General features: G+C 36.6%; 1 protein-coding gene and 2 long non-coding RNA genes across 3 annotated transcripts; 1 reads left to right on the plus strand and 2 right to left on the minus strand.

Annotated features, from left to right (window-relative positions):
- Window positions 1-1,418: 1,418 nt before the first annotated feature.
- LOC136284016 (uncharacterized) lies at window positions 1,419-3,543 on the plus strand. Its single transcript, XR_010719026.1, has 3 exons — window positions 1,419-1,786; window positions 2,180-2,280; window positions 3,114-3,543. It is a non-coding gene; the product is annotated as an uncharacterized lncRNA (long non-coding RNA).
- Window positions 3,544-9,466: 5,923 nt separating this feature from the next.
- LOC131791222 (chymotrypsin-like protease CTRL-1) lies at window positions 9,467-14,894 on the minus strand. Its single transcript, XM_066173737.1, has 7 exons — window positions 14,815-14,894; window positions 14,005-14,100; window positions 13,413-13,640; window positions 12,482-12,685; window positions 11,550-11,858; window positions 10,517-10,573; window positions 9,467-9,561 (listed from the first exon to the last, which is right to left on the minus strand). Exons 1-7 carry the CDS (start codon window positions 14,867-14,869, stop codon window positions 9,554-9,556), a joined length of 957 nt encoding a protein of 318 aa, XP_066029834.1. The 5' UTR covers window positions 14,870-14,894; the 3' UTR covers window positions 9,467-9,553.
- A 4,368-nt stretch (window positions 14,895-19,262) lies between these two features.
- On the minus strand, window positions 19,263-20,739 carry LOC136284027 (uncharacterized). Its single transcript, XR_010719036.1, has 3 exons — window positions 20,562-20,739; window positions 19,735-19,812; window positions 19,263-19,288 (listed from the first exon to the last, which is right to left on the minus strand). It is a non-coding gene; the product is annotated as an uncharacterized lncRNA (long non-coding RNA).
- Window positions 20,740-24,142: the final 3,403 nt, after the last annotated feature.

Consider the following 24,142-nt stretch of genomic DNA (forward strand, 5'->3'; position numbering starts at 1 on the left):
TACCTGCTCTTGCTAACAGCAGTTTCCATTCAGTGTCAAGTGCTGTATCTGCTTTTAATCCATACAGCTTGCAGTGCCTCGAAATGTCCCTTGTACAATTTCTTAAAGCGAGAACTTCAACTTGGCCTGGATAATCGCTGCTTAAACCACAGGGTGTGGCGTCGTGTAATAAACCAGAAAAACTACATGAGTGAAACGTTGCCGAAGCTATGACAAAAAACAAAGCTCTCCCAACAAACGAGACAAACTCCACTAACGCTGTTTCGGTATTCGTAATACTAGACGGGAATAATTCAATTAAAAATAATATCGTAGAGGCACGTGCAATAGTAAGTGGCGAAACAGTTCGTGACAATATATAAATTTTATTCCAGGAGCATTTGACCTGGAAATGTTTTATTAATATTGTTCCTAGAGTCGAATATTTCTACACTGATGATCTATAAACAGACGTACGGTTGTTCATTTTTTCATTGGGACAGCTGTAATTGCTTCTTTGTCTGTTTACATTGTGTACGAAGTATAGCACGTACCGTCATATGCGACAAGCTAGCGTGACCAATCTCTGCACGTTTGCTAAATTACACGTCACATGATCTTGTTATCCCGTCTAGTATCTGATTTGTTCGCTCAATAAGAATAATACTCACCTTGTTAACTGTGTGGTTTGAGCAGTGGTTAATTTTCATCATTGTATGTTATTTTCGGACCAAAACATAATCGGGTTTCATTATTATTAAAGCGTCTGATAATGCGTAATAAGCGCTGCGTGGGAAGTGTTTAGATAGCTCAAGAGCTGAAGTTGCTGGACACATTTTGGTCAAAATCAGGTATGGATGAGTTGCCACTTCACAGGACAAACAGATTGAGAGATGGATTTAACTTCTATCGCAACAAGCAATGGTAAGTTGTTCGTTCAACAAAACTTTGCGTTAAAAATATGAATTCATTCAGCGGGCCGTCTAATTTGCATAAATTTTATTTACTCAGATACTCAAATTGCTTATTGTAGTGTGAGGACTATATTGGATTTCCAGAGCTAAAACTTTCCAGTAATTTAGTTCAATAGCCAAGGTTTTATTCTATATGGTTTTACTAGGAAGCGGCATATACCAGTGGCCTTTTACAACAGTTAAAGTTCGCCTTCATTTATTAACATTTCCAGGGATACAAATTTGACCTTTTTAAACTTGTCGATTGTAAATGTTAAAAACTTCTTTCTTCAAATTTCTTTCAGGAAATTAAAGAGTAAGTATGAAATAATACTCGGCTGAAGTTTCGATGTTAGGATTGTTTCTTATGCGTTCACCGTTTTCTCGAAGTTGCGGTCGGATTTTGTTCTTTTGAGTACGAAAAACCAGCAAAAAATCGATTTTTCAAACTTTTTGTAATTTCTCCCGTACAATGAATCGCTTGAACCCCAAATTATTTTTTCTTCAATAAGGTTACTTAAAGGGATGTTTTGGCGAGAGGAAAAAAAAATTCGTTTTTTTCACGAGTGTCATGCGATTTTCGATTTTCTCGGAAAATGGCTCTTAAATTGTATTTGCGCCGGATACATCATTCGCATTGCCAACCGTTAGATTTGGATGACACTCGAAGATTTGGAAACCTCTGCGTGAAGATGTAATTACATGAGTGGCAAGCCAAGTAATTTCTAAATATTCAAATGACGCAGAGCAAATAACGCAGAAATGTCTTTGAGCCAATACTTTCACTTTAACCAAATGTGGCTATGTTCCTGGAATCACAGGATGTCAACGACTATCTGCAGCATCAGTACAAGGTAAAACAAATGTAAATGAAACAAATAACTGCTTCCAAATGCTCTCTTGACGAAAAAATACAGTACTATGTCTAGTTTACGGCATAAATCATTTGCTTTTCTCTGGCCTTTGTTATTTACTCACAGTGAAGTACTGCGCTATAATCAGTTCTTGTTTGTTAGTCTCAACAGGCTTGTCTGGTTACCGAAAGATTTCATTCATATGAGAACAATTTTAATCGCTATATTGCTTACTCATGTTAATGCACATCAAAGCTACTGCGTCTAAATAGAGTTAATTCAGTAGGAAACGTCACGAGCAGCTTACGAGCGTTCTGTGAGTGTTAGATGAAATATGATAGTAATTTGTGAATCAGTCCTTTGTAGCTTTACGTTTCCTGTTATTTGATTTAGAAGCTGAAATCTCCGCAGCGATTTTACGATGTTGCCGTGTCATTTTACAGTCACCACTAGAAACATCGCCAAAAACCTGTTTTTCAAAGGGCTTCAAAGAGGTAAATAAGTTGTCGTCGAGGTAAACAGTCTTGAAATCGATAAATTGCTATCTTATTCGTTTTGTTGTATGGCGAAGGAAGTGATGCACCCACTTCCCTGAGTTTCTTTTCAGCACGGCACTCGATCTGTCTTAGTGTAACACCCCCTCTTTCCTACATGTTGACTTTGCTTTAATAGTTTTGCCTTTGCATTCACAAAACGAAAACTAAAATCCATCAGTAGATTGACTTATCGATGTCCTTCGAGAGACGGAATAAATGGTTGGTTTTGACCTTGATATTAATGGCTGAAACTTGTGGCGTTTTTCAAAATAAAGAAATTTCGTTTGGGCTAACAAGCGTTGAAAATCCTCAAGAATACTAAATATACGATCTTGACATGAAAATTAAGCAATTTCCATGAACTGAAAAGAAGGTGTAGTGACTGTATTTTAGAATGGCCGGAAAGAGTGGAAAACGTATAGTGAAAGTAGGCACCCCAAACGTTTTTAAAGTGTTGGGAATACATATTTCAGGATTAAGCATTTTAGAGATCTCCTGAACAGAACAAAAATTAGGTGAGGTCACTCACCAGAGCATTAAATCTCTCATTGCAGAAAGCTATCGAGCAATGTAACACAAAGTCTTAAATTCAAGAACCACACCAGGGCCAAACCACCCCTCAATTCGGTGTTACACGGTGTAGCTTGGGTAAAATTTAAGATTCCTTTTAATTTTTTTAAAGAAAATCTTCCTTCGCGGTTAATAAGCAGATTCCTGCACCGAAACATGGAAGGATATAGGTTCGAAACAAGTAATTAAGGCAGGTCTTAAGTTTTTTTTCCAACTTAAAGGAGCAGTCAACAATCTAGGAGCAAAATACACCTCCACATGATGTGTCTTGAAGCCTTGATCGAAAATACAGGAGCATCCGCTGACTAAAAGAATCATGGTGCTGCGACTTTCTGAAGGCTTCGATCCACACCAAATCTAGCAACCCCGTGGAGGAGCATTTCTACCATCGACGTTCCACTTGAAGTATTTGAGGTGACGTTGTGTCAAATTGGATATCCAAGGCAGTGACTTTGTCATTTTGAGCCAAAAATTTCTTACAAAAACTAAGCCAAAGTTATACAGTATACCATGATGAGCTTTTTGAAAGTGGTCAGCTATGACAAAACTGATACTTTTGTGGAATAGTTTAGTTGTTGTGCTCAATAAATGATGCTGTTCCAGTCTGTTATAATAGGACTTGTTGAATTTGCTGCCTGGTTTCAACTACAGATGCCAATACCAGGGTCATTATTTAGGTTCAACCCCACTGTATCTTACACAAGGCCAACCCTAACAATATCACAGCAAACTGGTCAAATGGACCAGTTCCCTTAATTTTCAAACAAAACAATTGCAATTTTATAGGATTCAGAACCAAAAGAACAGATGCTTTTGTGGAATAGTGTAGTTGTTGTTGTCAATAAATGTTTCTGTTCAATCTGTCATGATCACAATTTTTTTAATTTGCTGCTCGGTTTCAATGACAGATGTTAAGACCAGACCGATTCAGTATTTAAGTCTACGCCCACTGTATCTTACATGAGGCCGACCCTTGCAATACCCCAGCAAGCTGGTAAAATGCACCGGTTCCCTTGATTTTCAAACCAAAAAATGTAAAGAAGTTTACACCAACAACTTTACGATGGGATACAAAGATATACTATTAGCTGATAAGTGGTTACCATCAAGCAGGGGAAGTCCTCTTTTTGTAATGGCCTCCTCCACCAACTTCATTGACCCTAAGGTGCTTCTTGAAATTTTAAACCTTTGTTGCTACAACAGGTAGTCTTCATTAATACTTTGGATCGAATTTAACAGATTTCGTAGGCTGCAAGAATCATTATAAGAGTGCCGTGGACATAGATCAACACAGTGGAGCTGGTGGTCCACAGCTATACTCTATAGTGTCCCATGTTTCTCAAATTACCCGTACAGTCAGATATAAGAATACTTTTAATTAAATGTAAAGATTTTAATAACATTATTAATGTAGGCCCTTATTTACGCGGAGAATTCGAATCAATTTTTAGTCTTTCTTTCTCTCCATGTATAGATATACATTATTTTTTAAAATATATGGTTTACAAAAGTAATTTAGCATCAGCCGGGGTGATTGAGATATGTATATTTTTTTAATTTGACTAAATCATTTAGATCTGTATCTTGTACACTACACTACACTAGTTCACTACACTAGCTTACCAGTATCACAATCATCTTTACCAAATGGAGCTCCATTTGTTCCCATGGAAACCCAGAATAGTCTCTCGTCATTATTGAACCAATGAATCATGGGAATTTGTTTGTGTGAAGATCCATTTACTGATCTGCTAGCTTAAGGAGATATGGTTTAAATGGTCTGTAAAAACAAGCAACACATTCCATATTCAGTTGACTGCTCTGTGGCTAGTATTTGTAAATGTCTCACTTCTCCAATATCAATAGTTTTTGTGTGGCTTACACAACATGTAGTGTAGCCACACTATGGCGCGATCGGATTTATTTATTTGTACACGAGAGTCGAGCGCCTGTCACGTGGTCTAGTATCGAAGTATTGTATGGCGCACTAATCTGAGTCAGCCATCTTGATTGTAAGCGTGGTCTCGAGTAATTTTTTTCAGGTGATCGTATCACGAGTTAGTTCCCCTCACAGAAGCCAATACATTCAGACCCGGCTTGTGTTATAAGTGCACCTTGTGCAAGAGCTTCTACGTTCTTAAAAGACAATATTTAACTGCTTGAATCTTCGGTACGGGTTGTACCACACAGAAAGGAGTTATTGCACTCTCACAAGCCAACAACTATCGGCTTGATCTATCGGTGCGGGTTGCACCACTCAGTGAGTGTCTGAAAGTGTTTCTGTGTGGTCACATTTCACGTAAGTCATTTGCCGGAACATTTTTTATCCTGAATTTCTGTCTATACCATATGCTCAGTAAGAAAATTACTTAAACAGTCTTTTTAGTACATGCAAAGATAAAATTTTGGTCAAACTGCAGAATACCCTGCCACCCATGGCATTACATGTCATTGAATACAAATAGAATAAACCATTTTTAGCCAGTAGTGAAAATAGGACTTTTTTGTTGCCCTTAGAAAATCACTGAAACACTGCTGTTGTCTGGAAATTCAACTTGACGACCTCTTTAAATGAAATTATACTTTCATGTTTACATAGCTAAACCAATAAAAGTCACAAACATCTAATGCCTAACCTGAAACTGTGGTTTGTTGTTAACATGGTGCTAAATGTCTATTGTGATTGTTTCCAAACTTTGGGGAGTAATCCATTGAAACTCAGTAACAAAGTGGTTTTGCTTTTATTAAAATATGAATAGGAGCCTAGTGCTTTAATGTTAAGTGAAATGTGATTAGTGTTATGTTTTCCAAGTTATGGCCAGAATTATTCAGACTCATTTCACATTTCATAACTTCCTTCAACCTTGGCAGTCTTCTAGATTCTCTTCATAATGGTTCAGATAAGCATTGGTATCTATACTTGGTGGCAATACATGTGTAGTAGGCCTTTATTTGGTAGACTACAACTCCTTTTCAGTTACTTGTTTGGTTTGGTGAATTCATCACAATACTGATATACATGAAAAATTACACTTTTTTGATTGGCTGAAAATAGTTAGGTACCTTTTTCATTTATCATTAGTGAAAAAGTAATAACTCATGTACAAAATAATATAAACTATGCTCAGCAACAATAGATCACATTAGAAACCAATCAGATTTACACAAAGTAGGTTGTTCTGATTGATACATGCAGTAGCTGACAAAAATAAACAAAAGCTTGGATACTTTTATGTATATTGATAAACACTAACAAATTGCATTCCTGAGTAAGAATTCAGCTGAAGGACAAATTTTGATGGCACACACTTCGTTTAGTCAATACTGTCAAATTTATCTGCCATCAGTTTGTGGATTTCCTGTGAATGTGTATCTTTCATGTGTATGTTATGAAAAATCAATAACATGATTTCTCATATGATAAGCAACTGTAAATTTTTCAAATACTTTAAACTGCACACACGCTATGAGCTCAACATTTGTTATTTGTGAAAAATTTACTTCTGCTTATTTAGAATACCTAAGTACACTTTAATTAACTTAGCTTAGACTTTGTTGAGTTTTATGAAGACAGTTCAATGGAACTGACATTTGTTACATTTATAGTTAAAAGTTAGAGCTACTTGATGTGGATTAGATAACCATCAGGTATCTTCGGAGACCCAGGGTTCTAATCACATCTGTAGACCCCTTAAAAGCACAGTCTTAACAGATCAGTTCCAAACTGTCACAGTCATTCTGAATTTTGATTGGTAACAGACGTTCAATCTTGTTCTGGCAAATGAGAGTGAAGCAGGTCTCACAAGTCCTGTTGTATGCTCTAACACAAAGTGATACATGAAGTTCAGTTGCTTACCATGTTTGTCTTGGACCTTTATGTACGGTAGATTAGCACTTTGCATGATGATGTTAAGTCGACCATTTGCATGATGACGTCAAGTTCACCCATTCATTTCTCCACATAACTTGAATTTGGTAGATTCACTGGCATGAAATTACAATTTCAATAATAAGAAAACTTGGAAGCTTCTGGTAGTTTAAATCATATGATACCATCATGCACTTGCCTGTACATTGAACCTGCTGTGTTTAAGTTATGCCTCTGAGTACTGTTCCTGAAATCTATTATGGCGACACTCTATCTCTCTTGAACTTTCTGGTAAATAAAACCTCCAAGTCAGATTGTAAATCTTATTGGGTTAAAAATTATTAGCAACGTTAATGTAATGTTACTTCAGAGAACTTAACTCAACATATGATTCATTAAAATATTGCTTGTGTTCTGATCTTGTAATGCACCTATCTTTTTTCCCTAGACTCTTCCATTTGCAACCTCATATCTACCTACCTGAACTAAATTTTTCTGTGTTCTTTATTGAAAATACAGTCCCACAAAACCTAAATACAATAATTATAGTAAACGTTTTGCTCTCAACCAACTGAAAGTTGAACTTTTATGCCCTAATGGACAAAAGAAACCTACACCCAGCATTGTGTTACTTTATATGTATGTATTGTCCAAAATTAGTCATACATTCACACCAAATCAAGCTCCCAATGGCTTCTAGTGTAGATTACATCATTTCCCAAATGTCCCTGCCCTTCTCCAAAGTTTTATCCTTATGTACTAGTACACAAAATGTCAAAAATATTCATATAAAATTCTTCCCTAGAGTTCATTTCACATCATTTACTTTGGAAAAGACAATCAACCTACAAACTTCAGAAGTCAATTCAACTTCGCTAAGTAAACATAATAATGACTGAATCTATCAGACCACTATGGGAAATTATGCTGATGTTTTTTCAGTTCCTTAAATCTTCAGGTTACATGTGCAACTTTTGTTGTCAAAATGAGACCTCCATAACAAAGTTTGGCCAATAACTCTCATCTTCAGAATGAACATTTCAGGACTTTTGTATGCTAGTTGTCTTGTGTTATTGATGAACAGGATCAATATTGAAAACTATCTAATGGTAATCGGATATTAGCTCTTCCAATAGAAACCCAATGAGACACCAGACACTAAAAAGCAGCTCAATTTCGTAAGCCACACATGTACGCATTGCGGACCTATTTTTTGAAATGCCAACACATTTTCATGCGGTAAAATTTTTGGAACTTCTTCCTTGCAAGAATTATACTTTCTGATTTTTGCTCTCAAGTCCCTGCTCAGAACTTATTGCCAAGCAGCCTAACCATAAATAGTAGTCTCTTAGAGTACCTTATTTGAAAGTGCGTTAGGAACTGAAAAATGCCACAGAAAATCTTTGTTGACAGAGTACTTTAGGCGCTCACATTCTAAGTGCTTTTTGTAGAAAATTAATATGGGCAATATTTCTTATGCAAGTCAAATTGAATGCTACAAAATGAAGTAAAAACTTAGTACTTAGTACTTAGTAGCTAGAGCTTTAAGAAAATCTCGAAAATAACTCGTTGTGATACTATTTATAAATCAAGTCCGTTGAGGTGTCAATTGAGTCTACGAAGGACAAGATGTGACCCTCTCCATTAGCCAAATTCAGAGAAAATAAATGACTGATTGTTCAATTCCTCAGTTCGGGTCAGCTTTGAGGGATCTGCCCTAGTAAAAAACGCTATGTAAACTTCTAACGTACAATCTCAATCAAAACAGGACAAACAGGAAATTGTGACAAAAAGATTGACTTGGCTATAGTTCTTGATGCCTCTGCGAGTATAGGTGAAGAAAGTTTTAAAGAAGACTTTGCTAAGGCACTGATCAGGCGACTCGCCTTATCCAGTGACAGCGTCCGTGTGTCGCTCGTGGCGTCTTATTCCACTCATGGTACCTCCCTCTCCGAGCATTCCTTGATTGAGAAGAATTAAGCGTGCACGGGAATGCTTTGTGAAAAAGCCATCATCTTTTTTCTTTCTGCTAATTTTCAGTTGTTTTTTTCCTTTCAGAAGTAAGAGAAGTTGTTATTTTTATTACGAATGGATTTAGTTTCATTGGATCTGACGCTGTTAAAATAAGAGCTGACGAAATAAAAAGAAGAGGAATTGAAGTCATGGCAGTCGGAGCCACTAACAGGACGGGAGACGAAGAGCTGGAACATCTATTAAGCAAACCGATCAAGGATCATTTTTTTAAGCTAAACGGAGTTGATGATAGTATTTTGAGCAGAATTTGCCGATAGTTTTACCTACGAACAGCTGAGAGAAAATTGCCGCAGAAACCAAACTTTTGTGCCGTTAAATATCGTGAGCGAAAAATTTCTGGATATCTTTGTGAGCACATTTTTATATTCAGAGCTGGAGCCTGGTATGTTAAGCTTTTGCTGGATGATTGATTAAGGGCATGTAATCAAAGTTTGGCTCCTGTGGTAAAATTTAGAAAATTCAGAGAAAATGAAACGTTACAGTCCACTGTTGCTCCCTGTACTTTCTTTCAAATTGCGCAAATATTCGATAGAAAAATTAGAAGGAAGGGCCTAAAGTATTTCATCTATTCTTCCTGACCTGGATGTGCCTTAATGTCAACTTTAATTTAAAGAGTTAATGGAGACCCACACTTCTCGATTAGCTCATGGAGTAATGCCATCATTTTATTAACAACTACGTGTGGTAAATTCAATACAATGATCACCAGCATCTACAAATTGGCTGTTCCATGGACGACTTGCACGCTCCCTCGGTAAATTAGCGACCTTAAAATTACAATTAACATCGGTTAGTTCATCGCCAGTAAAAGTTCAATAAAAGCTGAAGTAAGTCGTGCAAAATGGACAGTTAGCAAAGAATACGGAGGAAGGAACCTAACAAAAAAGTATGATAACGATCATTTACCTCTTAATATTGCATAGCTCATTTATCGTTTGATAAAGTAAAAGTGCAAATATCAAAAAACCGTAAAGTTTGAAAAATGCTTCTGTTTTTAGTTACTATTGTGTTCTCGTTTGATTTTATTTCCATTTTTTTTTTCATTTTTTCTAAGACTCAGAACATTTTACTTTCAATCTGAAACATAAGCAACCAATTTTAATCGATCGTTTTTTCAACGTTCACCTGTTACGAAACCCTTTACACCCAAGCATCAGTATACATATTCTCCCTACTGTTCGTCATACATTTCCTATGATGCTGACAATGAGAATTTGTTTAACAATCAAGAGCTTCCCTAGTTGGTGATCATTTTCCCTATTCTCTTAACCCTAATGTTTGATTCAGGGATTATATTATGGGAGAAATTGGATGCTAGTCAATTTGTATCTGAAATTAATGACTTACCAATTGCAAAAAAGACACCGCAAAAAAATTGAAAATACAATAAGTTTACTTATTATGCAAAAAGGAATCATGAATGTAGTAGAAAATCGAATATAAACAACAGAATGTGCTGCAATTGGTTAAAGGAACTATATGAATGAACAAGACTGAGTGAAAAAGACAAATGAATAAAGGAGGTGAGTTTCTAAAGAGACTGTGTTGCTGCGTCGGGAAAGAGCATAACAGGTAATTTAGTGTTAAAATGTAAATTAGCCACCGTAAAGAGTTTAAAGGCAGACGTTTCGAGCGTTAGCCCTTCGTCAGAGCGATTGGAAGGGCTAACGTAACGTAACATAAGATTGAAAAAGAGCTAATGCTTGTTTTAAAATACTGTACCTGGCACTGGAAATCTCGGAATAAAAGGATGCGGCACACCTGGCCCTGGCCTCGGTCCTATAACGGAATAAAAGTAGCTGCAGCTTTCTTCATTTATCATGGCACACCCATACCACCGTACATAAAAGCAGTGGCAAATTGCATCGTCATCCACTTGTTTTGTAAAGGTTTCTCTCTCAATTACAGTTAGGGATAGTTATGGAAGTTTTTCATCTATTATTTAAAGTGAAAAGAAGGCAGCGCGTTTCTATCATTGTATTTCCAAGAATTACGTCAGTTCAAAATAGTTATTATGACAATTAAGGGTTTGAATTTAATGTCAGTGAGCAAGTTTCTACTAATTTTTAACACCTCCTTCTGCTATTACTTGCTTGCTTTTGGATTTTCTCTGGTCTGATGTATGATTAACGAAGAAACCTCCGATTATCAAATATACTGAAAATTATACTGGTTTGTCAAATTTCGGTTCTCTCGTACGGCGATTACCAATCTCTTAATTCCATAGCTCCTCTCAAGATGTTTATGATATCTGCAAGTGTCATCTACAATGATTAAGACTGAGGCATATCACGCGATCCTCAATATTGAAGTTTCATTTACGAATTCAAATAGAAACTGGCGATCTCCTGGGGTCGCTTTGGATTAACTTTACTTTGCTCTTTGATTGGTCTAGGAAACTCGCGCCACTTTCTCAACCAGTCAGATTTAGCCCTTGAAGTAGGTTGCGAAATTTTTATTTGAGATTTACTGGAGATATCATCCTTTCATCTGATTGGCCGTTTAGCTTATTTTACTTCTGGTTTTACTACATAAGGCACTCTATCGCGAAACAACACACTCGTCAGCTAATTTAACAAATTTTCCTTGCACAACCACAAACCTTTTCTGGTTGAAACTAATCAAAAGAAATGGAAGGCCTAGGTGAACAAGCCAAATCATGAAGGAAAAACGAAAGCCTCGAACTGGTGAATTTTGTTCAGTTCCCCTAACATGCGGTCAAACATATCGTGGGTAAATGACTAAAAGTTTGTACCTGCCACGATTCCTCGGATCCAACCCACGAAAAAACTGACCCGAGTGTACACACTGGATTGGTCAGATATGCAAAACGGGTGTCCAAAGGACGTGATCCCTTGGAGGGCAAACCTTCCACGGTCTTCACAAAACAGTGGACCACCGCTGTCCCCTTGGCATGTACTAGTTCCAGTTCCTCCTGCACATAACTGGAAATTAATATTAACTATGCCCATTCCACATCTCCGAGGGTCTTGAAGAGGCATCGGTGCTTGCTGAAGAACTGGAGGGGTTAATCTGCCTGGCCCAGGTATATGACGTCCCCAACCTGATGATTGGAATCAGTGCTAATAGTTTTAATCTTTGATGGTGCTTTCATATTTGCATCAGGGAACGCCGCAAAATGTTGAAAATGGAAAAACAAAAAGACATTGCTAGTCTGGGTTATGTAGACACATTTGTGCACGTGCAACATCCATTAAAACCCGTGGTAGCATTACATCTGACATACATCCTCCTTAAATCGTAGTAGAGACATTTGTGTTGGAAGCTTTGGCAATTGACGTGTATTCTTTACCTAGACTATATGAATATATTTATCATCAAAGTGAGGAAAGGTTATGTCAAGCTAAGCGCCAACCCCCCCCCCCCCCCTCTGGATGGGAGGTTAATCTATCCCGAGGTTACCCCCAAGCATTTGATCAGGCTTCCCTGACAATTCACCGGTACCAAATTAATACTCCTGGATGGAGAGAGGCACTGTGAAAGAAAAGTGTTTTTCCCAAGTACACAACACGATGACCTGGTCAGGTCTCGAACCCAGACCTCTCCAACCAGACTCCAGCTCACTAACAAAGAGGCAACCGCTCTCCCACATCATAGCGAGAAGTCTAGTTTTTTTTTTTCTTTTAAGTTTTTTATATTGATCAAACATTAATCAAATATGCTTACCAGCAGCCATGCATTTTGCTGTAAGCGATGGTTCTGTTGGGTTATTATCAGGCAAGGGGACAGGTGGGATATTGGTTACCCTGCCAGCGAGCCTTATAAGGGCAATGTCAAATGGACCCGCCTGTGGAAACGGCCTATATTGGGGATGCAAGACCAACTGTGCAACTCCAAAGTGCATACCAGGCTGATTGTTACCCTTGGCACCTGAAATAAAAAGAAATATATCACGAGTGAGGCATATTGCTCTCATACAATTGTACATTTCGAGATCGGCTATCAGCACAATCAAAATATCATAGCTTTAATTTGTAATTGAAAACAAATTGTTTAAAATATGGAGCTTAAAACGTTTGAGCCTACGTTTCTGTATCATTTCCAGTATAATTTAATAAGTTATATTTAATTTAGTTATGAAAACATTTTTACCCATGTCGATTAGCAATCGATATCTGCAGGTCAAATTGGATATTTAGTACTAAATATGAGAAAATTGACAACGTATGTGAAGTGGTCGTGATGTTAGGCATCCAAATTTGACTTCATATGTGCAACGAGGTAAAGCCATTTATATAATTTTTGAGACGGACTGATTATATAAAAGCGGCACTGATGATTGTACACTGTGTAATTCCGTTGCAACCAGTTGGATCAAGCTTAAATCCATTATCTACAGAAACTTCGGCCACTTTTATATCTAGCAGCCGTTCTGATCGACGCGGAGCTCCTGGAGATCATATTTCCCGGAATTTATACTGCAACCTCTCAATCTCACCTGGAGGGTAAGATAATTCTTAAGTATTCTCACAAAACGAAAGTTACTTTGAGGGAGATGGGTGGTGAATGGAGGCAACGCTCAGCCTTTCGCTCTTCGATTCATAGTTAGTTAATAAATCTAAAAGAATGATCAACCGTCTATGATGGGTATACCTACCCAAAACCACCTGCATCGTCTGAAGATTGATTGAAGGTTGATGAGTATGGGGGTTAAAAAAGCAGTGAGCAGCTGTAAGCACCCATTCAGGACTGATCAGTGAGCCACCGCAAAAATGACCATGTAATGTTCTCAATGAAGCCAGCCAGGGCCATGTGGCAGGATGAAGGGCATGTGCTCCATTGATAATTCTTCTGAAGAGAGGTGATGAAATCGCACTGCGATAACCTATGGGATATTACATGATAAGCTGAAGTATGCATGCATTTTTTGATTGGCTCTTTCTTATGAGTTCTTGGAGGAAGGGCACATAGATGACGTCGCCATCACCAACTTTTCGCTTCAATGTTACATAAAACAAATCGATGCCATTTCACTGAGCAATTTCTCTGCTACTTTTTTGTTCTCACCACATTTAGACACTATCTGTGATTTATTATTGATCTGACACACGACAATATGGAATATATTTGTTTAAAAAAATTCAGGCGATGACAAAGGCGTATCTTTTATGCCTGCTATAGTATTCTACGTATTTATGAAAAAGAATACTTACTACAAAACAAATTGTAAAAAAGTGACGAAATTGTACCTGCATTTTGGAAACTTTTGGGTAGCTCTTGACGTTCAGGGGTGTCGGACTGGGGTGTCGAACCGAATTCGTCCTCTTGAACGTCGGCTGCCATGGCTGAGATTAAAATTTCATCGTTATGTTGTTATAGTGTCGTTATAGTGACGCATAGATGACGTTACCATCACCAACTTTTCGCTTCAATGTTACATAAGGCAAATCGATGCCATTTCACTGAGCAATTTCTCTGCCACTTTTTTGTTCTCACCACATTTTGACACTATCTGTGATTTATTATTGATCTGACACACGACAATATGGAATACATTTGTTTCAAAAAATTCGGGCGATGACAAAGGCGTATCCTTTATGCGTATGAAAGGAAACACACCACTCACTTCTGCAAGAGACTTGGATCTTTCTCTAGTGATAAATTTATACTGGACAGTATATAACAATGAGGTGGTTTTGAAAGAATTTATATCAGTAATAGCCAGTACAAACCCTGATTCCAAACTAAATGATAATTGCTAAAAAGAGGAAAAGATCTTTGGTACTGAAATAACAATTTCTAAAAGAATCCCACGAGTGACTCGATCTTTCTGAGTATAAATGAACCTAGAAAAATCTTAAAATAATTCTAAGTTCAGCGACATATTTTCTTCTCATATAGTTTGGTAGGAAAAAGCCGTATATGGTATCAAACAAGAATTCTACAAAGTTAAATTTGCAAATGTATTTGACAATGCATATCTCATAGCAAACATACTTTAATAAGCATTCACATCGTTTAACATTATGTTTCCCTATAAAAATAGAACGAGTACTTACAATGTACAGCGTAACAGGCAAGAATGAGTAAAAGAGTCCCTGCGTTTACCGTCATGGTCCGATCTCTGGAACAACGATATGAATCCCTAAGAGTGGAAAACAGCAAGATTATCTCATTAGGAAAGCCTTATCACTCATTATATGTAACGGAGGAAAATTTACAAATGTAGGTGCTACACGTAAGAATGACTTAGCAAGTCTTAAGAAAATCAAACTGCCTTATGAACAAAAAATTAAAAGTTATAATTGACGCGAGGAAATTCTGCTTTTTCATAAACCTATTCCTGAAGCTACATGTTGTGACATTTTAATTAGGAAAGGGACTATAAAGTATTAGTTCGGTAAAACAGAAACAGAAAATCATGAAATGATAAACAAAGAAGGAGAAAGAGTGTGGTTGATCAAGGAGAAGTTTGGCATGAGTTGTAAATTACTACAAAATATTACTTTGGTAACATGATAATTTGCATTAAAAGCTAAATAAACCCATGATGAAGAAGGATGGTTAAGTATGGATTTAACTGACACGAATTGTAAATTACCACAAAATATTACTTCGGCAAGGTGAAAATATGTGATAAAGTCAATTGATGAGATTGGCACGGATCGAAAGTGGTGAAATCAGTTGGAAAATGTAATGCTATGAACCCATTTGTGCATAGCAGCTCTTTCAGTGACTTATATGACATCAGTCTTCTACCAGAAGAGAATACGTCTTCCACAGCTGAAAAAAGTTCACCTCTGAATCGTTCTTAGCTTACACTGCCGAAAAACAGAGTCAATGTCGCTGAATGAACTTTTCAGAATTCGTGCGCCTTGATTTCGTGATGACGTGTATCTAAAGAAAATTCTTCCTTTATCAATCTGAACTAAAAGCTTACTCGGGAAAGATTGCACAATCTTCACCTATGTTATTGAAGTTTTAGTTATGACAGAGGCTTGTTATACTCACTTGAAACGTGTAGGTACGATCTTCAATCAGCTCAGTGTTTTCAAGCCTCTCTGGGAACAAGATGAGAAGTTACTCTTTCTTTTCGCTCGCGCCTTTTTATGCGTTTCAAAACAATGGCTAAAGGAAAAAGATATTAACATTAAAATTGAATCTATTATTTTCTTTCGCAAATATGCCGCAAATTTTAATAGAAGGAGACTTATGCTCCATAGATATCAATGAGACGTAAAAACAGCCTGCCTACTTTAGGGTTGATGTGTCTCAAATAAAAGGTGCTGCCTCAGTATTGACGTTCTTTTTTACATAAATAATTATGCTCTGCATTTTAGCAGAAGTTTATGGAGCGCGTCTGTAATTTTCATCCACGGCAAACAAAACTAATGTCATTATTACTACAATTCGGTAGCAATGGCGTGTGAGTTTGTCACGTTTGTAAAATGAGGTCCAAAAACTTGTGGTTATAAGGTGGATATTTGATTCACTTAATTTTACCGATTTGTATCTCAAAATAATTTGAATAAAAGATTTTGTTATAAAACATCTTTTATAGAGGAAAGATAAGCTTAAGAACATAATTCGCGTCACTGATTTGCAATTATAGGTAAACTATTGTTTTACCATAAAGCATGGAAGCACAGCTTTCTTTCTGCTTAAGGGTTAGTTTAAATTAAAGATATCAATGTATCCATGAAAGTAATCAAGTAAAAGAGAGCGCTAGACGGTCTTTTTTTGTTTGTTTTTGTTTTTTAATTTTTTGCATTTTTTGTCTAAGTTAGCTGTGCTGTGCAAAAAAACTTTGAACTTCAAATTTAAGGGAGCTCCTAACGGAACAATTAAGATTTTTTAAATTACTCTCAAAAGCACTCGAAAAGTAGGCTAAATCATTCGCCTCTGGCTCGTGATTCACCACTTTTCTCGTGTTCTCCCAAATCAACGTTCCCCTGAGGCCGCGTGGGTTATTAGGCCAGTAAACCAATAGAAAGTGGAGTCTATTGCTTAAACAGTCCGCGCTGTTTCTGTTGCATAGTTCTGGACAAAATAATAATTGCATAATTGTGAAGGCCTCTTTCTAGACTTATCTGAACAGGATTTAAAGACGCATGTTCTTACTTTTCACTCGTGCAAAACATTGTCCGGTATTTCCCAATAGTTAACAATTATTCACTGCAGTAAAGGTAAATATCTTCCACTTTCACCGACACTGAGGTGAATAATTTTCCTAGTATCTACCATAAAGAAACCAAAAAATAGTATGTTTCTTTCAAAATTTTTAGAAATGTCAGATATGAAACGCTCGAGGCGCGATTTTGTCCTCTTGACAGCTAAGAAGTGACTAGTACGTGCTGATCACTTCCGTGATAGCCAATTAGCCCCTTGCGAAAAGCACAATACACCTGCGTGGTATATAATAATGTCTACGGACAAACATTTGAAAGGAAATTGGCTAAGAATAATGATTAAAAAAGTCGCTTTACAATTATATTGTGCTTGTTTTCATCTACAATCATACTCCATCAGCTTTCGAGCAGATAATGGAGCACAGCGGTAATTGAAGTTTAGTTTCAGGTAGTTCTTAAAGATGAAAGCAAATCAGTGGGGGGAGGTGTGTCGGTAACATTGACTCGTGCGTTAACTGATTTTAGAGACAGGTAGTTCTAACCGTTAATGATCAATCGAATGGAACATTGGCTCCAAGTAGCGGTTGAATTACTCTCAATGAATTATTACTCTGCTATCGAGCAGTAGTTTACTGAGCACGTCTCTTGATTTAACTTCTGATGGTTATCTTGTTCTGCAAGCAGTTGAAGCAGAAGGATATTAGAAATAGTCTTTCCAGCGCTTTACATTCGGCTTTCGAGCAGAATTTGAAAGTCCACGTCTTAAACTATCACTCAAGCATGAAATTTAGTGCCGATTTCGTTACTCTGACATTCTCGAGCACCCGTTTGTCTGAATATCCTGTCATTAGCAAATACAAAAAGTGCTAAGATGGGACAACTAACGAAATATATCAGGGTTTCCAAAGATCTTTAAAAGGGAAATTGCAGCTTCGTCTATATTTTCTTCAAGTTGGTTTGTATAAATTTGTTGATGGTTTATAGATGTGCTATCGAAAGAAACAAACGACTATATCTAGCATAACTTGAGTGACTGATTTGCAATTAGTTGCAAAAAAATCAGGTTTAAACTGTTGCATTAACAGAAGGAAAGCATGCAAGACTTTGTTATAGGATATAAGCTACTTCAACTCGGAGATGGCAAAGATACAGCCTCTATCAATGATAGTAACGATCTAAACAAATCTGTATCGTCTCATCTCTTTGAATATATAAACCTGAAGCATGTCTGACTGAATACCGTTTTCGCTTGAAGACATGTAAAAGAGGTTTTCAATGGGGTGATGAATTTACTCTTAAGGGTTAAGATTTAAGCCATTTTGCCGCTAACGTTTAGTGAGAGTTTCATGACTCAAAAAAAATGGCGCACTCTATAAAGAAAATATTTTAACGGTTATAGTTTTTCGTTAACGGTTTTACGGTTAACCCCATTGAGACCGTCGTTATTTATCGACACGTTATGGTTTTATTTATATATACGTGCATAATATCAATGTGATAAACTAAGGTCTGAAAGCTCTATCCAAGTGTGCTAAGTCTGTTATTCTCCAACACCGATATCACTGGAGCATCAGTGTATAACTGAATAGCCGTAAAGGAGTTAGTTTCCGATTTCAACAGAAGTCAAACAATGTCCGATAGATAAAATTTGGATGTCAATCTACCGGTATTGAGAGAAAGAAGTTTATCTGCCGTCAAATGACATTTCTAATTCTGACCAAAGACTCTCAACATTACCTATAATTTCTGCTTAAACGAAGACTTTTAAAATCATTTGAATGATCATGATTTCTGATGGCCGAAGATACTCTTCCATTGAGAAACTGTGTATCCATCAATGGTTCATTCCACACGCCAAATTTGTCAAAGGAAGCGGGAAATCCAAGAGGGTGACTTAAGGGATTTTTCTGTTGTTGTAGTGTGTACGTCTGGCTGAGGGTAATTTTTGAAAATGACTGAGTTGTAGGTGACAATGACTGACCGGATTTTGTCATCAAAGGTAAATAAAGAGGTATTTTGCAGTCTATTGTTCAAGTCTTGTAAAAAAAACTGATAAGTTAGTACTATTACAAGAAAAACAAACTAATCCACTCCGAAACTTCTTAAACCTATTAAATCAGCCATTACGTCGATTTTTTGCTGTCAGACCTGTTTGTTGAAGTTTATTTTCGAGACACAGACGAGACCTTTGTTGAGTAGCTAGGTTTGAGTAAATCAATAATAATGCAACAAACTAAAATATAACGTTTAATTTATTTTTATAACAATAATTTGAAATCAAGATGTTTCTTAAGGAACAAAAACAACAGTTTTTGTCGTTCTCCTCTCTTCAGATCCTCCGTGACATTCCTCACGCGAGTACTTCTATTTCTAGTCAGAGCCTTCATCATAACCGTAGCTTTTTCTGAAACGTAGAAATTTCCGATTTAGCTTATGAATAACGTTTTCAAAATTATCAGAAAAAAAATAATTGAAATATCATATTTATGTGAAAAATACTGCTAACCGAATTTGAAGGCAACCCCAGATATCACTGGCTTCCTTGCTGAAACGAGGGTCTCAGTTTAGTGATCATGATGGCTTTTACGGATAACGGTTAACATTCTAGCCATTTCACGGCTATCAATCAATTCCCTTCCGGGAAATAAAATTTTACGGTTGGCTCTTTTTATGCGACTGACGATATAAATTTGTTAATTTTCACCATAACTTTTTTAGCCGTTTTCAGGCTGAGGGAGACCCTCTGAAAACGTTACTTCCATGAGTGAAGGGCAGTTTGGATGATAATTACCGTTACAAATTAATGCAGTAATCCTTTTACAAGTAAATGAATATATATAGACACTCTACCATTATAAGGTCGCCGTCCTCTACTTCTCTCCCAAATTCGATCGGTGGAATGTATGGAGGAGGTTGAAGATAATCATGCTGAAAGCCAGTAAAAAAGATAACAACAGTAAACTTTTTACCAAAAGGTGTTTTGTATTATCATTATTATTATTTTGTCTCGGTTTTTCATATATAATATGACAATTCAGTTGTTTGGATCGCACTATATTGTGAAATATGAGGACCGGGAAAAAAAACACTAAAAAATTAAAACTTAATTTCGCAATCACAAAAATAAACCAGATAATTTAAAAACTGATTTCATAGTATTGAAAAATTAATTTAGCATTTTAACTAGCGCGAGGCAAGCAATAGGCATGTATACACGGGCGAACCCATGTGATTGAAATAAAATATCCGTCGAAAAGGGAGGCAGTAAGAACCTAGAATTGATTTGTTACATTTAATAAAAACGAGAGAGTAAAAGAATTTATGTTGAAGAAAGCACAGTACTATAGACTCCGAATAAAAAAAAGAAGAGCACGATTGAAGGCATATTCGATGTTAAGACTAGAAACGTTTCCTCAGACCTGCAATGTGAAAGAAGGCAGTTTAAATTTGGAGGATTCTGTGTAAGTCTGAAAATAACTCTAGGTGCTCCCTTGCTACGTTACGACAAAATATTGCAAAGAGGAAGCTTATACTTTTTGTAACGTATCAGGACGTCTTTGCCATTGTTAGCCAATCGACCTAGATCGCGAAATAATATTCGGTTGAGTACTGTTTTATACGCGTTCGAGTGAATCTTGCTACAAACAACTCGTATTAATTCTAATCGTTCTATTTACCATTTCTAGTTGAACATCGGCCTCTCTCTTTCTACCAAACTCGATGGGTGGAATGTAAGGCGGTTGTTCATCGTTTTGTTGGGAAAATCCAAAAGTCAAAATAAAACATGTAAGCCACACTAAGTATTTCATGACTAATGATATATCAATAACCTATCTATGAGTGCTATCCACGGCGAATCTTCCCAAGAATGGGGACTATATATACGGGCTGAATTTCATAGCTCAAAGTTAGATTGGTTTTTAATATGCTTGCTCGGTTTTTTTTGTCAAACAATCGCCTTTTTTCCCGAAGCTTCCGTGAGAATGCTTGTCTCGAATTTACCCTTTGTCCTGTTTGTCAGTTATCTCTAGTTTCACGACTGACTGAACGTTGCGGAAAGGAAATTCCGCCCTCATCAATGAAAGAGGAACTCGATCTTTTCTGTTTTCATTTCTTAGAAAATTTACAGTACACGATGTCCACGTGGCGTTTCTCAATAAGGCACTTTTTCTCCAGCTCAATAGTTACTCTCTGAATTTGATTATAAACACCCATGATAAGTCCGAGCTTGCTTTTGTCCTAAAAGTTAATGACTAGCATATGAGTGATTACCACACAGTGGGTAGTCCCGCCCAAGCCTAAACAGGAAAATTCGAAGTGGGAGTTATTGAGATAGATGAAATTCTATATAAAAATTTAATTACGACTGATAATTTCCATCCTACAACGGAAGAGAAGGGAATTATGAAAAAGGACAATGTCATTTTGTCTTCCACGCTCTTTGACAGTTAGAATGTTAAGTACACGGCATATTAAAAAATGAAAACCGTGACGGGATGCGGCCAACGGAATATTCCTGTCTTCAATCACAATTTTTTCCGAGTTTTAACTTAATTATGTGTGAAATTGAGCGATGAATATATGTATTGAAAAGCACAAAGTCGAGTAGCTTCAGAAAAACGGAGGAGAAATCTTTTTGTTGTGTTCGGCCCTTTTAGAACTAAATATGTTTTAGTTTGACAGGATGCCAGTTTGAGACGGATGAAAATCAGTTTAACATTGTTAAATATTCTTTTTGGGTCGTGATTTAACAGCCATGAATGAAAAAGCAAGAGAAAAAAGACAGAAAAAAAGAACGCCAAACGGTGAACATAGCCTATCTGCGCGATGTCGAACAGCCCATAGGACGTAATTTGGTAAAAAAAAAAAATGATTTGAACTTCAGCAGATCACAAAGAACGGTCGACAATGAAACTGTGGTAACGATAAAGACGGTGAACATTAAATAACCTCGCCTTTGTCATATAGTTTATCTTTTAATATAAATCATTTCATTGTATTTTCCATACATGATAAACTAGAGTGTTTTGATTTGTAAAATACTGAAAAGGCAGCAAGCAGACCGAAATAAAGTTAGCAAACTATTGTGCGACTCGGCTCGCAAGAAGATTGCCGTAAGAACTGAATTTAGTTAAGTTCGTAGGACATAAGACCTTAAGCCATATGTTGAAAATCTTTATTTATCCTTGTGCCCATCAAATATTTTGGTATTATATCTTTACTTTTTCTGAATTATTGATAAAAACCAGCTTCAAGGGATAAGCGTCAGTCAGTACTGCACTATTACGGATCAATGCAAGACCTATATTCCCTGCAACTTTCATCGTTGTTGTTATTTTAATCGTAAGTTTTAATCAGTAAATTTCTATATATTTACACAGAGGTATTTTTTGTGGTCTTTGCAGAATGAAATATGTCGACGCTTGCATATAATTTGATTTGGTTCATTGTGCAAAACATAATTAGGAGTTCTTAGGTACACAAAAAGGCCTTTAAAGTGGAACGAACAACAAATTTATCACTACGAAGTTTGCTTCGTTCAAGTTAAGAAATCGTTCTTGCGCCGATTCCAGGTATCAAAGAGAATATTATTAGACTAATTCTGGAAAAAAAGACCGAGAGTGCATAGGAAAAAAACATTATTTATAGATTAGAAAAGTGAGAAAAAATACAAAGGAAGAAAGATGACTCAAGTTACGAACTACAAAAAAAGTAGTTGTTACAAAGAAGCCTGAAAAACTCACAATAATCTTGCAATAGCCACTGAGGTTTCAAGTCAGCCACTGAAGCTGATCAGTATGCAAGTTCGTAGCAGACCCGTGAAGGACAGTTTGAGAAATAAGTAATTATACATTTTAATTGATTTTTAAAGAAATGCAATTTTAAAGACAAAATAATATTTTCCTTGTGCCAGACATCTGTACGGCAAAGAGTTGGAGATTTGCCAGGTCCAGTCGGGCTTTATTAAGTGATTCACCCACTAGAAAGATCCGGCATATAGGCCACATTTCAATGAACTGCCACAGCGAGTAAATCATACACTGAGCTGAACGAGTACCAAGCAGTCCTCTACGACACTACAGATTATAAATTATCAAACTTTCAAAATATTTTTATTGTAAGATATTCATCACCAAAAGGCTTTGTTTTGTATATTTCGAACTTTGAAAATCTTAAAGTTCTCATTCAGCGCTTTTTGGTTTGCCTTGTTCCTGTAGAACGATTTTCTTTTAGAGCCCTCAGGCTAACAAGATTTATTGTCATAATATTTTACGTTCAACAGCGCGTGAAATTGCGTCTACTACAGGCACCAATGTGACTAAATTTTTCACTTTGGCGACCAAATCCTGAAAATTAGTCGCCAAATTGGCGACTAGAATGCTTCATCATAACCATACCTAGAGATATAGTGAATTAGAAAGATTTGGAAAGATAAATCCGCGGCAAACGTCCTCGATAAGTTCGTTTCCAAAACGCAGCACATGCATCTTGATCGATAACTACACGCCATCTAAGATTTAGGTGAGCTTGAAGGTTGAATATCATCCATCTTAGTGTCCACTTTGTAGCACGTTAAAGATCTTTTTCCTAACTTAATTTTGGAGGGTCTTTCTGGAACGCTGACAGCGTGGAAAAAACGTTTTGTTTGTCTTTAAAAATGGCGACCAACTTTTTTTGAATTGGCTACCACTTTGAAGAATAGCCAAGTGGCTATCAGAAAAAAAGATTAATTTCACGCCCTGTACAATCCAGCCTACTCAAATCAAACGCAGGGGTCAAGCATCGTTATGTTACTCCCCTGATGATCAGAGTAACAATTTAAAATTTATTGATTTGAATTTTTTGATATTATTTTCCATATAAAGCCAGGTCGTAAGGCTTTGATAGTACCCACGGTTTACTCAGAATGGTTATATATTTTTTTCGATAAGCGGGCGATTTTACATGTAGAAATTATGTCGAACATATCAACGAAACTTCATATCTGATTAAGCTCAGCTTATTTTGTGTTCTAACATGCCAAACCTAGCATATTATGCTTTCGAGTGATCAACGCCGTCCTCTGAAAGGTTGGAAGTAGAACAGGTGTATTTTAACACGTTAGTTGTATTACAAACCGCATGTCGTGTAACTTTTCGCTCTTTTCTCAATAATTCGGAAGTAGTTTACGCTCAGAAAATTTAAAAACGTGTCCGCGACTTTTTTTTTCCTCCCTATTGTCATTGGACAGGAATCGGTTATTGCTTGAATCCTGATC

The sequence above is a fragment of the Pocillopora verrucosa genome, chromosome 10, assembly GCF_036669915.1.
Source record: "Pocillopora verrucosa isolate sample1 chromosome 10, ASM3666991v2, whole genome shotgun sequence".
In the NCBI taxonomy this organism is placed as follows: Eukaryota; Metazoa; Cnidaria; class Anthozoa; order Scleractinia; family Pocilloporidae; genus Pocillopora; species Pocillopora verrucosa.

Bases quoted from the DNA above. Each gene is read 5' to 3' on its own strand.
- LOC131791222 (XM_066173737.1), bottom strand. From the start codon at position 14,869: ATGACGGTAAACGCAGGGACTCTTTTACTCATTCTTGCCTGTTACGCT. The intron at 13,641-14,004 runs GTACAATTTCGT...AATATCCCATAG, and splicing joins CAAAAGTTTCCAAAATGCAG to GTTATCGCAGTGCGATTTCA. The intron at 11,859-12,481 runs GTAAGCATATTT...TCCAATCATCAG, and splicing joins AGCAAAATGCATGGCTGCTG to GTTGGGGACGTCATATACCT.